Below are 17,056 nucleotides of genomic sequence, written 5' to 3'. Positions count from 1 at the left end.
CTGGCACCCCGCCACCCTTAACAGCACTGTGGGTCAATCTTTCATCTTTTAAGCCTCAAGAGACCCATCTGGATACCTTCTTATTCACATGGCTGTCACTTTTATCAAAAGTGACTTATAGTATGTCACTTATTATAAGGGAAAGTCTCGCCAAAGCACCTTGGGGTTAAGTGCCTTGCTCAAGGGCCCAATGGTTTCCCACAGCTTTTCTGGCTACTGCACGCTAGCCCAGCTCCTTAGCCACTATGCTGCCAAAACACCCTTATGAAACATAACCGTGTTGACCGACTACAATGGACACAAATGAGTAGAGTGAGCCAACAGCTAGAGTGCTATACTCTGGGGGCATGAACATGGGGGCTCATGAACATGCCCCCAGAGTGTAGCACTATAGGTGCCTGGCAGCTCTGGCTGTTGGTTGTAGCAACTCGAGCTAAGTAGAAACGATTGTTTTCGGTCTTTTTTCGTATCGACAGTACGCGGTGACCTCGAGAAACGGAGATCTATGTGAAAAATCGCTGGAATTCTCCTTTAAGGTGCTGAGGAGTGCAGTTGACCCTGCCCATGTATCCAAAGACAGCATGCTAAACGGCTAGCTTATAACCCTGTTCAAACCGTAATCTGTTATAATACCATCGCCTCCTCCAAACTCCTCCAGAATTCCACACAATTCCACCCCTTTCCTAACCTGACTCTCGCCAGATGATTTTCGTGCCGCCTAGCTCCACTCATCCATCTGGGATCGATCCATTTGAGTGATGCTTCAGAAGGCTGGGCCTTCCTTGTATAAAAAATCCTTGTATTAGATTGGATAAGCCACTTGTCCGTCATCTATTGACGTGCTACTTCAACCACTCACATCGAAGCCAACCCGTGACGCTGAGAACAGTCTCACAGTCGCTTCTACGCTACGCCGCATCTATGAAACTCCCGCCCTGCGTCCTGATTGGCTGTACCATACAATCTCGTGCTGAAATCACTCTCAACGGAAGCGATCCCAGATGGATGTGAGTGGAGCTAGGCGGAACGAAATTCATCTGGCGAGAGTCAGGTCACCCCTTTCCAGCATGCTTGCTCTCACCTTCATGGACTCAATGTAGAGGACGTACTCCCTGAGCACGGGCAGGAAGTCGTCACTCATGTCCTCGGTCAGCTCGTCCAGCGCGGTGGCGCAGTTGGCCACGCAGCCCGCCACGCCCTCCAGCGGCTCCTGGAGCGGACCCTCGAAGCCCGCCCAGCTGGAGTACACTGGACCATACTCCCGCAGCTCCACCAGGTACTCTGGAGAGAGAGGGAGAGAGAGAGAGAGAGAGAGGGTGGGAAAGAGAGAGAGAGGGTGGGAAAGAGAGGGCAGGAGGGAGGTAGAGAGAGGAGAGAGGGCAGGAAAGAGTGGGGAGAGAGATAGAAAGAGAAAGAAAGGGAGAAAGGGAGAGAGAGAGAGAGAGAGAGAGAGAGAGAGAGAGAGAGAGAGAGAGAGAGAGAGAGAGAGAGAGAGAGAGTTGACAAGCGCAATAGTTAGATGCAGTCTTTGTTGCAGTCTATTCTAAAGATGCACCTTTGATGGATAAAAACATTCATTCTCCTGGGAAGTGTGTTCTTTTCTGGGTGATTTCCAAACTACTTTATATCAACAAAGCCTGTTTCAGAAACACTCGAAAGGTGAACCCTAGATGGAGAAACAGACTTCCTCCCCCTTCCTCTGAGAACATTAAAAAGCATACCTGCTCATCACACACCTGTTGAGGTGAAGTCAGCTCACCTGATTGCTCTTTGATGATTCTCTGTGCTATCCTGTCGATGGTGCCCAGCTTCTGCGTGAACACGTCCAGGTAGTCGCCCATGGCGGCGAACTCCAGTGGTCGGCCCCTCAGCTTGTAGCCGCCTGTCACGTACTTCACCGACTCCCCCATCTTTGTAAGCAGTGCCAAGCCCTGCTTCTTATACGCGTTCAAGTCCTGAGACGACACACATGAAAGTCCTCACACTAGGGGTTTCACTACTACTGATTTTTACTACTTGACAAGATTTTCTTAATGTTTTGTTGACCAGCCGTGAGGTCTTTGTACAGTGCTGGAGTGTAACATTACTGCTAGTGCTAGCTGTTAGCAGCAGGTGTTTCATCTTCAGCATACATCACAGACCTGTACTTATTGTACTTCAACAGAGCTGTACACAACATACATGTCACTCTGGAACAGGTCTCACTTTCGATGAAGTACTTACCTCCATAGAAATGTCTAGCCCGTTTAGCCTTTTGTGATTTTGTCAACGATTAATTGATTGCTGCCTACAGCACCAACTAATTACCTTAATATTCAATTAGTTGACGAAACCCCTATCACACACAAGTTAAATTACACCTAGAGGTCCATGTAATCTATTTCCCTAAAGACAATACATGCTTATTAATTAGTTTTATGAAGGCAATACAGATTAAAAGTAGAGATAATAAAAGGCAATAAAGGTTAAATATCAGGTGGAGTCCTAAGGTACAGTCCATTTTTCTGCTGAATTCTGTAGATCCTTTTAGCTACAGCTTTCTTATCTTTATCTAATGTAGCAGTTATGAAATATAGTCCACCATATAGTCCACCTAGGCTGGAGCCTATATCTTGAATCAATCATGGCCCATGAACAGTGTCACTGCTAGGCTAAACCGAATACTCCATGGTCATGGTGGCTGGTTGATTAGTGCCGAAGTGTCTCTCGCAGACATCCTGGGAATGGCAGACTAAATCATCCAGCACCTCACTGGCCAGGATCCTACAGCTTTGGCTGATCTATGCAAAACATCACTGACAAGCAAGAAGGCGTGAAAGAGGGATGATTATTCCCATCCAATAAACAACAAGAGGGAAAAAATATTAAGTGTCTGTGGGACTCCAGCTGGACAGCTCTTATTAATAACGGCCGTACGTCGGCCATCTTTAAAGTGTCTCTTCATAAATAATTACCAGCCCTGCCCTTTTTATCAGGGGGTCGATAATGAAACGTCCATTACAGCTGACCTGATAAATGTCGACCTGGACACCCTCGCCATCTGCCTCGGGCAGGCACTACTCGCTCGGAGGAAACGACTACTAGAAAACTGTTTCCCTGCGGGGACAATAAAGTACCTATGCGCGCGCGCACACACACACACACACACACACGCACACGCACACGCACACGCACACGCACACGCACACAAACACAAACACAAACACACACACGTAGACCTGTAATAATTCCTTTGCTAGAGTGAGAGAGAGATGTATGTGGGTCACATATTGTTCTAGCAGAGGTTGAAGATAAGATTTGTATACTGGATATGGAGTGCACTACAAACTACAGTGAAACTGGAGGATGGATTTTGGACTTGCAGGAGCGGAGCTGCTTACCTTAGCAGAGAGAAAGACGTTGAAGTGTTCGTTGAAGGACAGCACCGGGTGGTCTGCCACCCTCTTGAGGAACTTGTCCAGCGCTTTCCGCCTCGTCTCCACAAACTCCTCTGAGAAGCGGTCCACCACGCCCTTCATCACAAACTTCTCTGGCAGGGGCTGGGAGCAAAGCAGTGGCAGCAGTGATAGTTTTAGTTTAATGCCATATCAGCATCTAAGGCTTGATCAAGGCAAAAAGGGTATAATACAACAATATACAGACAGGAGATTAGAACAAACAAATAGAATTGCATACAGAAAAAAAAAAAACTAAATAATTTAAATAAGATTCTTCAAATCAACATTTGATAAAAAAAATTGGCAGGGGCAAGAGAGGAGAGGTAAAAATGGAAGCAGAGGGAGGGAGGGATGAAGGGAGAGAGGAAGGGAGAGAGAGAGGGAGGGAGGGATGAAGGGAGAGAGAGAGAGAGGGAGGGAGGGATGAAGGGAGAGAGAGAGGGAGGGAGGGATGAAGGGAGAGAGAGAGGGCATAGGAAAGACAGGTGAAATAAACACTTTCACAGACACAGAGCCATGAATTTGGAAATGGAAAAGGTGAAATACAAAAGACAAGACACCCAATTTGCCTATGAATCCGTCTCTCTACACAAGCTCTCTTCACTTGAGTCGGAGCATTTAGCAGAAGACTGAATGGAGGTCATGTGGTGTGTGTGTGTGATATATGAGCTGCCCTATAGGGTGCTGTTATAGGTGTGTGGGAGATATGTGCTGACCTATGGGGTGCTGTTATGTTATGGGTTTCTGGGTGTACGGTTTTAGAACACTGAGAGTGACCGCTATAAGCACCGCCCCTCTCAGTGGAGGAGGAGGAGAGAGAAGGAGAGGGGAGAAGAGAGGAGAGGAGAAGAGAGAAGGAGAGGAGAGGAGAGGAGAGAGGAGAGAGGAGAGGAAAAGAGAGAACAAGAGAGGAGAGGAGAGAGAAGGAGAGGAGAGGAGGAGAGAGAAGGAGAGGAGAGGAGAGGAGAGAACAAGAGAGGAGAGGAGAGGAGAGGAGAGGAAAAGAGAACAGGAGAGGAGAGGAGAGAACAAGAGAGAACAGGAGAGGAGAGGAGGTTCTCCCTCTACCTACTGGTATGAGGTGCGTGGGCTGGGTCTCCTCCAGCTTGATCCGTAACCAGTCAAAGTCCTGGTAGCGCCGCCTCACTGAGTACTCCGGCAGGTCGAACTCCACCCTGGTGGTCTGGGGAGAGAGACAGAGATGGAGAGAGGAGGAGGAATAGGGATGAGATTGGGAGGGAGAAAAAAGATAGAGCGAGAGAAAAAGAGAAGGGGGGGTGGACAGAAAGGAAGTGAGGACAAAAAAAGGAGGAAGAGTTTGAAACAGCCAGAAAAAGAGTGACAGAGACAGACAGTGAGAAAAGGGGGGAGGGGGATGGGAATCAGTTTTACTAAATGCAAAGGTTTTGCTGACATTTTGAACGCACTGTTTGCTTGCAGAGACGGGCACATGATGACGTCTTCAGCGAAGCCATGGGGCAGGACAATCTGTCAAGATGCTTACTCAGTTCCATTTTCTGCTTGCCTGGAGTCCGCCATTGACCAAGCTTCCTGTTTTTAGCCCCATTAGTCTCCGCAGAAGAAGATAGAACACTCACGTCGACCCAGTTAATTGGTTAATGGATAACTCCGGAAGGGAGCATGGCAACCCGCACACTGATATGCGCTCCTAGAAGACATTTTGACAGTACTGAGGTTGAAACATGATACTTTAAATGGTATGAATTCTTTTTATTCCATGTCACTGTGCAGATGGATGGCCGTACGTTTTGTCTATTGGCATTCCTGGTGTCAGTGCATTTTTGCTTTTTCTCTAGTGCAAGTCCATGTTTCTTTGATAAGCTAAAGTTAATGGATCACAGAGGTGTGTAACACCTCACCAGCGGTCAGTGCTATGGGTCAATGTCTGAATCTGTGCATACCGCTGAGTCACTTGCTGGACAGATGGCCGACCATTTCGCCTGCACTGACAGTTTCGGCCTGCTCAAACGTCCCCCTCAGAGGACAGGACACTGTGCACTGTATGTCACATCTCCAGTAGGGATGGGCATGGGCACTGTATGTCACATCTCCAGTAGGGATGGGCATTGGCACGGTATGTCACATCTCCAGTAGGGATGGGCATTGGCACGGTATGTCACATCTCCAGTAGGGATGGGGATGGGCATTGGCACGGTATGTCACATCTCCAGTAGGAATGGGCATTGGCACAGTATGTCAGGTTTCTTGGTGTTTTATGCCCCCAACGTTGTCTGGAAGGCACTAGGGTTTAGCATGGGTTAAGGTTAGGGTTAGGGTTGGGGTTAGGTTTAGGATTAGGTGCCTTTAAGTCAGCGGTGGCAGCGCTGCCTGGAAGACGACGTTGGGGGCATAAAACACTATCAAGCGTATGTCACATCTGCAGTAGGGATGGGCATTGGCAAAAATGTGGCAATACAATGTGCATCAGGATACAGGGTTATGATTCAATATCCTGTAATGCAGTGTTTCTCAAACTTTTTCAGACCAAGGACCACTTAACCAATGAAAAAAAATCTCACGGACCACCTAGCTAAAAAAAAAGAAGAGTAGACGTACTTCAACAGTATATTACACAATAGGCCTCACCTTGCTTATTGTGTCAGAGGATTCATATGATTTAAACTGGCGTAGCATACATAGGCATGTTGCAGAACTGTTTGAATTTACATACAAGTTGGTTCAATATTGCAAACAACTCATCTATATTATATTTTACCACGTCTGCTTGCGGACCACTTGGGATAGCTTGCGGACCACTAGTGGTCCCCGGACCACACTTTGAGAAACACTGCTGTAATGGAATTGCGATACTGTAGGCAATCTTGATCTAACTATTTGTAGGCAAGCTACTGTAGAGAATGCATTACTATATGGACAAAATCTTTTTTTTTAAGTTTCACTACCATACATTACTTTTTCATCTGAATTTATCACTGTCCCTGTAACATTCCCCTGCCATAAATCTTTGCATGCGAAAAGAGAGAGAGAGAGAAACAGAGAGAGAGAGAGAGACAGACAGAGACAGAGAGAGAACGTGAGAGAGAGTTTGTTGAGAAAGAGAGAGAAAAAGAGAGCGAAAGATAGATAGTCAGAGTTTGTCGAGAAAGAAAGAGTGAAAGAGAGAAAGAGAGAGAGAGAGAGAGAGAGAGAGAGAGAGAGTGTGTGTGTGTCTTGTTTAAAGCAGGGCCACTAACAGAGAGGTCAGTGATGCATGCAGTATCAGAGACAGATAAGGGCTGGTTGCCGTGATACATCACACTCTGGCCAGCTCCAACTCTTCTCTCCCTCATGTTTACGATAAGAACGAGAGAACGACAGAAGAAAAGAACAGCAGAGAATGTGGGGCGTGCCCAGTTGCCTCTCTATGGCACACCACATGGGAAGTGTATGGAGTAACGAAAATGACAGCACAGCAGCATGCCATGAGTGAGTGTGTGTGTGTGTGTGTGTGTGTGTGTGTGTGTGTGTGTGTGTGTGTGTGTGTGTGTGTGTGTGTGTGTGTGTGTGTGTTTGGTGGGAGGGGGTGATCAGTGGTGTGTTTTGCTTTTATATTTCTGTTTAAATCAGCACTTCGGGCTTGCAATAACAGCCAGATCTGACGTCCCGTCAGGCCCAGACGAGGTGGTCCAGGACATTTACGCTTCTGTCTGAATGGAGATGGATATTACTGGTGCAATTTTCATTAACACTTACATTTCTTCAGCAGACCCTTTATGAATATATTTAGCACAATGGTTTTCAACTGATTGTGAACCAGGGACCATCATTCTGACTAAGGAGGCAACCCCAGGACCACCACTGAATAAAAATATGGATTCCTACACTGAAACTACCGCAGACTAAACTCTAACCTCTGCATTTAGCAGATGCTTTTATTCAAAGTGGGGTACAACAACCACTGTCTACAGTGAGGTACAACAATCACTCTGTACAATGAGGTACAACGATCACTCTCTACAGTGAGGTACAACATTCACTCTGTACAGTGAGATAGGAGGTCTGATGAGAGCAAGCACCTCCTAATGTACTGTAGCTTGATTACTTGACTATTGTACCTCTCCCGTCAACTGCAATGCTAGTGTTGACATTCAGAAATGATTGTCCATTTTGGAGATCCCAGTATATAATATTTAGGTCTGGAGACAGCTGTGAATGTTTTTGGCTCAAATGCGGGTGGTAGTCTGTCGTGATGTCAGGTTCTCTTTACGGTGACAACATTCCTCAGATCCATGAAATTTATGGAATCGGATATGAGGCGAGATTTTAAGCAACTCATTGTGAAAACAGCACGACAGGAAGCAATTACTCAAAGAAAAACTCAAATCAGCAGTTTTGAGTGTGTGTGCAGTTTTGAGTGTGTGTGCATGTGTGCAGTTTTGAGTGTGTGTGCAGTTTTGAGTGCGTGTGCAGTTTTGAGTGTGTGTGTGTGCGGTGAGGCTTGACACTCGGCAGGAGGATGTGTGCATGTCTCACTCTTCCCCTCTTCCCCAGGAACCGAGCCGGCGAGGTTTTCACAAAACCACCACAGCACTGACACCCCCCCCCCCCCCCTCCGTGTTAATGATCAACCAATTACAGATAACTGAGGAAACCAAGGAAGGCCTGGAGAGGCCAAGAGATCCCTTATCGGTCTCACTCTCTTGCCCCCGATTCCAAAGGCTCTCCAACATAATCTTTAGAAAGCTATGCAAATACATACAAATACATACAAAGCTAAATACAAAGATCTTCTAACAGAGATAATCAATCCATGCAAACTCACTGTTCTAAAGAATACCCGTGTCCTAGACCTAGAACCTATTTCATGTGACATTTTAATTCACTGCCAACTTCCACTCTAGGGCCTTTTTATGTTAAGGTTCAATTTCTACATTATCTGGAAAAGGTTAGAACTTTCTGCAGAGCCTCTGGTAGGTTCTTTAAAAAGTGAAGGTTCTATACAATACAAAGAATCACCCAGGAAACCCACAGCTGGTCTTAAGGTCATAGATGAACCTCTGACCTTTGTCGAGACTCGGTATGTGATGTACGTCTCCATGGTGGACACGTGTTTCTTAGGATCATCGACGGTGACGAACAGGTCACGGGTCTCGCCGTCCAGGTCATCATCCAGCTGCAGCCGATTCAACAGGGAAGAGGATGAGGCGGGGCTAGAGGTGTCCACTGGTGTCCCATTGGGCAGACTGAGATCCTGTGAGGAGGGACAAATCGACACATCACTCAGAGGGAAGTTGCATCACTTTAAAAAGGCAAACAGATTGATCCAAAGCACTCTTCTTTAAATGTAAAAAAAAAAACTTTCATATTAAGCTAGTTCATATTCAGATAAAAGCATGGCAGTATGTTTTGACCGTCATTGCCTTAATCGGGGAAGAACAGAACGACTTTAAAAGGCATTTAAAATTACTATGACCAAAGAAGGCTTCGGTGAAATACTTTTCTTGTGCAGACTCCACTTAGCAGTGGAACTTATCTAATAGGAAAATAACAACCTGTCCAACAAGAGAAAAAAAAAAATCCCAAAGGATTGTTTACTTCCTGACTCGTATATGCAGGAAGAATTAAGGCCAAAATCACTGTTTCCAACAGGTCTCCCTGGAAACAGGTAATGGAAAAGCCAATCAGATGTCTTGGACTACTCAGCTACTTTCGTCAAATTTAAAAGACAGGGCACACACACAATTTTAAAGCAGTTGATCCAATGGATGGACGATGACAATAAACAGACAGCATGTAGAAGGAAACATAATCAGTAGAGTTACATCTGCATCTACAATTACTAACCCATACATAGCACTTTTGACTTGCCCTGTAGCCAAGCCAGCAGTCAATGGCAGACAACAGCCGCCACAGTGCAGTAAGTTAGCGTACTAAATCCGACGATCCAAGGCTACAGTACAGCAGTGCACCCAGGACACGGCTTAGAGACCCTTTCTATGCCCAAGCCATAAGACTGACCAACACCCACATAACACTAACTAACAGTGACTGCATTTGACAAAAAAAAAGTCTGAACTTTAACAGTTGTACACTAAAACAAACTACCCAAGGAAACTCCAGGCTACAGTATAGGAATGCACTACAGTGGATGGCCCCAAGGCTACAGTACAGTAATGCACTACAGCGGATGGCCCCAAGGCTACAGTATAGTAATGCACTACAGTTGATGACCCCAAGGCTACAGTATAGTAGTACGCTGAGGGAAGCCCTGGCTTGGCATAATAAAAGCAGCTCTGTGACATAATGTGAGCAGACGGATGACCACAACATGGGTCACTCTCCCTCACACGGACCAAGACAATGATGAGGAGGAGGAGGATGATGATGATGAGGATGCCACTGCGTAACATGGAGCTAGGAGCCACATAGTGGGTCCTCAGTGACAAACACAAACACACACACACAGTTCAGCAGAAAGTCAACGGGACCAGGAGAATCTGTAGGTATCTATATGTGTGCATCAGGGAAAGGAGGTTGCTGAGTGTTTTTATTGTAATGCTAATGTGTGTGATGCATGTGTTGATGACTAAGCTAAGTTAACTAAGGGCTAGTCCACACGTACCAAACCGATCTTTTTTTCCTCCGTCTTCCGTGGAACCGTATCAAGAATATTTGCGTCCAAACGGATCCATCTTAACACGTTACTTCATATCCCAGGCCTATAGGTGGCACTGTTTGTTACAGAAATTGACCAAAGCTTGCGCGCTGTAGGCTATACAAACAGACAGAGTAGGCTACGAAAATGGCTAGTGCAAGGAAACCAGAATTGTTTGTTTGGACTGATAGTGAACTGTCAACTGTAGTCAACTGTAAAACTAATAAACTTCATTTTTACGGTTTGTGAAGGGTGCAGTCCCGTCCTTTATTTGGCTAACGCAGGTACAAATAATCTCCTTTACTTTTTTTGGTTGTAGGATAGTCCGCGATTCACATTAGTTTTTGCTATCACTGCAAGTGCATAGGCTACTAAACGCTAGGCCTATCCAAGTTCTAGGCTATTCCGTTGCCACATTTATAATTCGCATTTAGTGCGCATCTACCATAGGCTTAACATGAGTTCTAAGCGTCTTTGTATATATCTGACTTCACTAGACTATGAATGCATTTATTTATGTTGTAAGACATGTAAAATAAATGAATGACACCGGCACTACACACAAATTAATTTAAACTTACACCGCACTTCCCTAATAACTTCTGACTAGTTCTCTCGCGTCACTGACAGTAGCTAGAATGCATAAAAAAAAACAGCACCAGTTGTGATATTTATCCTACTGAGTGTAATCGTAGGTAATGTCATGTATGAAAACTAGTATTGTTAGGCAATGCTATAAGTGTCAAGTCCAGGGCAGCTGAGGTGTGGTGATGACATCATCAATACGCAAGTATGCGGTTTCGCCGTCCAAACGAACTCACAAGGGCTACGGTTTCAGATTTTTCCACCCTGGGACCAGGTTTCAAAAAAGTGCAGTTTCGGCCAGTGCGTTTACAGGATTCGTTTGGACGAAGCAAAACCGGTGCGTTTAACCCAAAAACCGTCTCCGTGTGGATGGGGCCTAAGCTATGCTGTGACTGCTGCACTGTCCTGTACAGTATAGTAACTGCTGTAAGATGCAGGTCAGTGTGTTGTGTAATGTAATGTTTACGTGTGTGTAAAAATATGTGAGTATCTTTATGGATGTGTGTGCATACTGTGTGTGTGTGTGTGTGTTGCAGGTGTTTGACCCAGGGCAAGCTTGCCACAGTGAGGGGTAAAGGACACAGATCTGTTAATGAGGCCAGGCTGGCTCAGCCTTCACACACACATCTGCACCCCTCCACACTTCACTGCTGGCCTCACACCCCCACGGCAGGGAACCCACCAGCCACACACACACACACACACACACACACGCACACACGCACACACGCACACACGGCAGGGATCCCACCAGCCAGCCCCACACACACACACACACACAAACATACCAGGAGACAGCAGACCAGCTCAGCAGAGGGAGGGAGAGAGAGAGAGAGAGAGAGAGAGAGAGAGAGAGAGAGAGAGAGAGAGAGAGAGAGAGAGAGAGAGAGAGAGAGAGAGAGAGAGAGAGAGAGAGAGAGAGATGGACTAGGAAACAGAAGACAGACACAGATACAGCTAGAACAAGGGACAGCGAAGACAGAGCAAGGCAGGGACATAGGCGATCATGTGCTCCCACTTTAACCAGATACTGTGTCTGCTGGCTTTAAGCTTTCTTCACAATTCTCTTTTCTCCTACAGCACGTAGCCAAATCATGAGTAGATTTCTGACAGTGCGTGGGTTCACATCAGGTTAGGTTTAAAGAGCATGTTGCAGGAAGGAAACATGTGCTTGCTCTCCAAATTGCCCCGTCAGTAGCACACATAGCCGTTTGGCTAGATCTGCACCACCCTTGTGTCAACTCGAGAGCCCATTTCTGCTTGGCTGCTTACAAAGCAGAGAAGAACAAATTGCAGAGGCTAGACACTGTAAACAAGTCACTAAGTGCATTCTCACAAAGGGGTGACAGAATGACATACTCTGTTAGCCTGGCTTATACACATTCAACAGAAACAAGATCTCAAAGACTATACCAACAACAGTTAGGACTTACCATTTCCATCAAGACACAATGGCACATGCAGGCTAAGTAATACATATCTGCAAAATGTGAGAATAGCAGGGCTATTTGTATACATTTTGCATTTAACAAAACAAAAGACCATACAAACATATCATGACATTATATTATCATGATAACACAAAACAAAAACGAAACTGGAACTATGTTGGCTGATCTCTCTCCATCTGGCTATATCAAAGTCCTTTTAGGCAAGTCCCTCCACTCGGTGGCCATATTGCAACGCTTTTTGGGCACTTTTCGGGCATCTATTTTGGCAGAAATGTGCGTGCGCAAGGCTTCACAACACCAATCTTGCTCCAGTGGCGAGATCACAACACATGATTGGCTCAATGTATTCACATGTCATCGTTTTGTCGCGGTAGGGGTGGGGTATGTGTAGACAATTGCCATATTGGTGTTACAAACTAACCCCATGCATTTCTATGGAGGATTTTTTGAGTGCTGTGTCTCCTCATTAGAAAGTCTCTGGCTATATCTCATTAGTAAAATCAATAACAATACATAATTTTACTGAAAGACAGGACACTGCTCCTCCTTCCCACTCCATATCTGTATAGATCTAAAACAAAAGTCAGGGTGATGGATTTTGGGAAAGAGACAGCAGGAAATGAAAAGCTTGTAAACAGTAAAGATCGCCCCTGGCTTTAGGTCATCTATCAAAACAAGGTGGGAATCCCTGGTTGAGTGTAATGCAGTGTGACAACGTGCCAGTTCATCAAAGTGGCTGAGGTACACTCTTGTGTGAGCTATTCTACACTCTTGTGTGAGCTATTCATTCATAGTCCATGCAACACAGATATCATGTGATGGTCCATCTGGCCCAATATCTGCAGGCAGGCATGACAGACAGCTACAGGCAGTGGTGAGAGGAGAGAGGGAACACTCAGAGCACAGACTAGCAAAAAACAGTCAGAATTTACCAGACTAGCGCACTAACCATCTGTCAAGTCCTTCCTTAAAGAAAGACAACCCAGTGTCCAAAGGACCACTCTGGCTGTCCTGTGGTCCTCAGATCATGGCATCACAAAATAAGGGATATTCTAACACATGATAACCAAATGACTGGCCAACATAGTCCTGGTCTGGGTGTTGCTTTTAGCTGAGATCCAAACAGCGAGCAGGTCAAACAGCTCCCCAGAGACAAGCCTTGTGCTGTGCACAGACAATGGATGCATTTGATTATAGCATTGGTATGGCTTTGGCATGGTATGGAGAACAGTTACTTTTCTAAGAAAATGTCAAACAACTAAAAAAGAAATAGTGAGAATAAATGAAGCATTTCAATTAATCATTATTTTTGTGATAAATTAGCACAGTATTCTTTATATATAAAAAAGAAACGTTATACATACTGGCAATGTGATGTCACACACAGAACACATAGGTCATTGTATTTTGACTGGGAGAGAGGGGGAGAACTGTGTAGGGCTGATTGTAAGATCGAATTGGCAGTACAGCATCTATATACACATTTCTATTCATTCAAGCAGTGCAATTGTTTCTCAAAAAATAGAAACAAGAAATAATAATAGGTCTACTAATTAATGTCCCATAAATATTAAACAGCCTCAAATATACTTTATTAAATTAACACGAAATGTAGGTCTATTTGAATTAAAAGACATGTAGTCAGCACAAATATAATGGGAAACTTGACTTGCATCAGCTAGCCTACTTCCACAAATGGTGTCTGCTGTTGACTGACAAACACACTTAAATCTGTAGGCTATGTAAAAAACTAGTAAAAGACAGTGATCAACATGGGTTTCTATCAGAGACGCAAACCAGAAAAATGCTTAGGTTAGTCACAACACAATCACACTAAGGTTGTAACACCTTTGAAAGATGTACTCTATAGTTGACTATTACGTCAATGATCAAAAGCTGATCAAGTGTGATGTGTGGGCTGAGGATAGCCATCCCATGGCGATAGTGACTGACCAAAAGACCTTAGCGTCCGTTTAGATGTGTTGAAAACAGGTTTGTTTATTAGCTGAGCATCATCCGATCCTTGAGCCATCGAACTTTGTTGATGAGATGGAATCATCACCGCGCCTTTGGTACAGTGACTACTGAACTGAATCCAGACAGTGATTTGTACACTGATCCATGTAAACAATGTGAGATGATGTGCCACCTACCTTCTCCCCGATGCTACCGGTGGTGTTTCCTACATCTGGGCTTGGGGTGCGGACGGACTCCTCCGCAGAGAGAGGGTGGCAAATGTCTTGGATGGATTGCTGCCCTGATGTACAGAGCGTTTTCGGGGTGCTAGCACTCATGGTGCAAGCGAAAGGAACTAGTGAAAGGACTGTTCAGTAGCACTCACAGATCCTTAATTGCCCTCAAGTGGTGTAAATGTTGGGGTTTCCAGAACAGCCGTGAACACAGGACCTGCACACATCTGTCAGCTGACCTACACTGCGCAGTTCCGGAAGTGTAATGACAAGACCGGAAATAATAATAAAAAATTAGGGTAATCACGTGACCAAATTGTCTACAAGCTGGAAGATTTTTATTAACGTAAGTGCATTATGCGTTTGCTGCAATAAACGACTTCAAAATAATATGCTATAATTTAAGTGGTAAAGAAATATTGTGTCCTATCTGTTTAAATGAGTTGCAAAGTAAGGAAAGGTGGGTTTGCCGGTTTGGAATGAATATCTCCTACAAGGTACATCGAAAAATCACGACTGACTACCAACAAAAACAGCCAACAGTAAATTACCATAATACTGTGTGTATGACAGTGTATCCTACCTGTACCTGCCTGTAACCTGCAACTTCAAACATGATTTTCTCACAGTTTTTCAATTGGAAAAAGATGGCAGGAGGCCATTATTCAAAATTCTGTATCTTGATAACAATCCAAGATATGACTTTGACCAGGATATCGTTTTAAAGCTCATGATGCCCTCAGTCCATTGACACCAAAATCTCAATTTAGAATTTTGGGTCACTGTGACTCATTGTCAGGTCACATATGTTTTGTAGTCAGATAGTTGCCAGCAAGCACACGGTCACTGATCAAATAGATAAAATAGAAAAAAGAGAGAAAAATGAATTGTCCTGCCACAGTTAGATTTTAATAGTTTACAGTTCCATAACACATTTTAGAACAGTGCTGTCATGGCAAATGGAGAGTCAGGCATATAATCTTAGAATCTGGACATCCATATCTGTTATAGTTACACACATGTACTATTTTGTTTAATAATACTTTGTAGTAATAATGCACATTGTTAAATATAGTTTCTGCAAGCAGTCTTGTCTGTAAATAACTCTTGATATAAATGCACTTAAGAAATTGGGCAAAAGGCAAAGTATTGTATTTATAACAGTGCTATTTCAGTAAATAGAAAAACATAGAACACTTAACATACATGAAGACAAAAATACGACGGAACCAAACAAACATGTTTGAATAAAACAATACAATACAATACAACACATACAGGCGGGTTATGAGATCAAATTCTTGACACAAAATAATCTCAGAATTACGGTAATAGTTAGCGCGGATTTATGACGTGTATTATGTGCGCAGATTCCAATCGGTACTGTTGAATGATTGAAATCAACGTTTGTGTACTTTTATAGCAACCACCTTTTGGTTATGGCGATTATTTCATATATTGTGAGGCCAGACCTCTAAACAGTGATCCTTTACAATTCGCACATTCTGTTCAATCTATCAAATAAGTCGGGAAAGAGCTGCTCTATCTGTTCACAGTCAGCTTGTTCTAGCGTTTGGTTGGTTACTGGGAAGTTAGTTATAGGACTAATCACTGGAGCTATTTAAATGTTTAGGTGCCAGATTCGGCTTTTTTTAGATTGTGAAGTAAACAAGCCTATTAGAAGTGAATTTGTATCCGTGGTGTATATATTCCTACCCGTGGCACCTAAACGTGTGGACGTTTATTTCCATAGGGAAGTCATCTCTGATCTCACAGGTCTGCTGCCATGGCTGCGAATCCACCCGGACAAGGTATTGCTTGGATTGGGTAGTTATCAGATGAATGTGAATATATATTGTCTGAACATTAAGATCTGTTTGTGTGATGGGATGATTAACGCATGTTCAGTGTCTTCACCTTCACTTTATTCGTTGTCAACAAACAGTTTGTCAATGCTTGCAGTTGTGTCCAAAAGCATCCGACATACTTGTACTTATCCATGTCATAGGATTTCAAAATAAGAACAGTAGAGCTGCCATTTTAGCTGATCTGGAAAAAGAAAAGAGACGTTTGATACAAAGCCAAACTATGAACCCAGGAGCAAGGTAATGTAAACAAATTTTGGTACCACATTTACTCATTGCATCAGGCTCTAGAATTCTGTTTGGCAGATAGAAAACAGCAGGATAAAGATAAATGACTTTCTCAATCTTTACTTTGCTAACAGCATCCCTCTAGCAAGACCAGCAGTGAATAATGTGGTCAGAGACCATGCGGAACAGCAGCACATCGCTGCCCAGCAGAAAGCAGCTTTGCAGGTATGCCTATGTTATCTCATCATGTGGATGGAGGATGCCTTGACTAATTTGAATAAATGACCATAATAATACATGTTGTGTGCCTATTTTTGTCTTTCAGCATGCCCATACTCACTCCTCTGGCTTCTTTATTACACAAGACTCGTCCTTCGGAAACCTCATACTTCCTGTTCTGCCTCGGCTGGATCCTGAGTAAGGGGAGTGTTATGGACAAGCACACATGAACTGGCTCAGTTGAGTTGGAATAATGAGGTCTTTGCTTTTGGCTTGTTTGGATTTTTTTCAGCCTAAAAGTAAACGAGGGTCAGAAAACTACAAAAACTGGCTAATTATTCTGTAGGTGTTACATTTGTTTTTTTGTATTCTATATTTTTAAATAAAATGTGTACAAGTATGCAAACTTTGGCACAGTGGTTGATGCTGTGCTTTCAAACAAAGTAAAAGGTGCATGACGTGAATA

General features: G+C 44.1%; 2 protein-coding genes across 10 annotated transcripts in view; one reads left to right on the top strand and one right to left on the bottom strand.

Moving 5' to 3' along the window:
* Positions 1-14,383, bottom strand: part of snx30 (sorting nexin family member 30) — a 21,078-nt gene extending 6,695 nt beyond the window's left edge. For 4 of the 5 annotated variants that reach the window (XM_042059967.1, XM_042059968.1, XM_042059969.1 and 1 more), the window contains exons 1-6: positions 14,243-14,383; positions 8,461-8,649; positions 4,510-4,620; positions 3,381-3,539; positions 1,760-1,955; positions 1,082-1,281 (exon numbers count right to left, since the gene is read on the bottom strand). In XM_042059967.1, the coding sequence (XP_041915901.1) occupies positions 1,082-1,281; positions 1,760-1,955; positions 3,381-3,539; positions 4,510-4,620; positions 8,461-8,649; positions 14,243-14,383 (996 nt within the window). Of the gene's footprint in view, positions 1-1,081; positions 1,282-1,759; positions 1,956-3,380; positions 3,540-4,509; positions 4,621-4,864; positions 5,894-8,460; positions 8,650-14,242 lie in introns of those variants that run through there. The other variant, XM_042059971.1, reaches the window with a different exon arrangement.
* Positions 14,384-14,497: 114 nt separating this feature from the next.
* LOC121680563 (ints3 and nabp interacting protein) lies at positions 14,498-17,001 on the top strand. Of its 5 annotated transcripts, none has more exons than XM_042059975.1 (5): positions 14,498-14,624; positions 16,032-16,089; positions 16,287-16,383; positions 16,506-16,596; positions 16,697-17,001. In XM_042059975.1, the coding sequence occupies exons 2-5, from the start codon at positions 16,065-16,067 to the stop codon at positions 16,790-16,792; spliced, it is 309 nt and encodes a 102-aa protein (XP_041915909.1). In that variant the 5' UTR covers positions 14,498-14,624; positions 16,032-16,064; the 3' UTR covers positions 16,793-17,001. The 5 variants fall into 5 exon arrangements, with proteins under 5 accessions (XP_041915909.1, XP_041915912.1, XP_041915910.1 ...); XM_042059978.1 differs by lacking the exon at positions 14,498-14,624 and adding an exon at positions 14,757-14,775; XM_042059976.1 differs by lacking the exon at positions 14,498-14,624 and adding an exon at positions 15,604-15,658.
* Positions 17,002-17,056: the final 55 nt, after the last annotated feature.

This window comes from Alosa sapidissima, chromosome 13 (genome assembly GCF_018492685.1).
Source record: "Alosa sapidissima isolate fAloSap1 chromosome 13, fAloSap1.pri, whole genome shotgun sequence".
NCBI classification, from domain to species: Eukaryota; Metazoa; Chordata; class Actinopteri; order Clupeiformes; family Clupeidae; genus Alosa; species Alosa sapidissima.
Note: the sequence above shows the minus strand (reverse complement) of the source record. Positions and strands in the feature narration are given on the sequence as shown.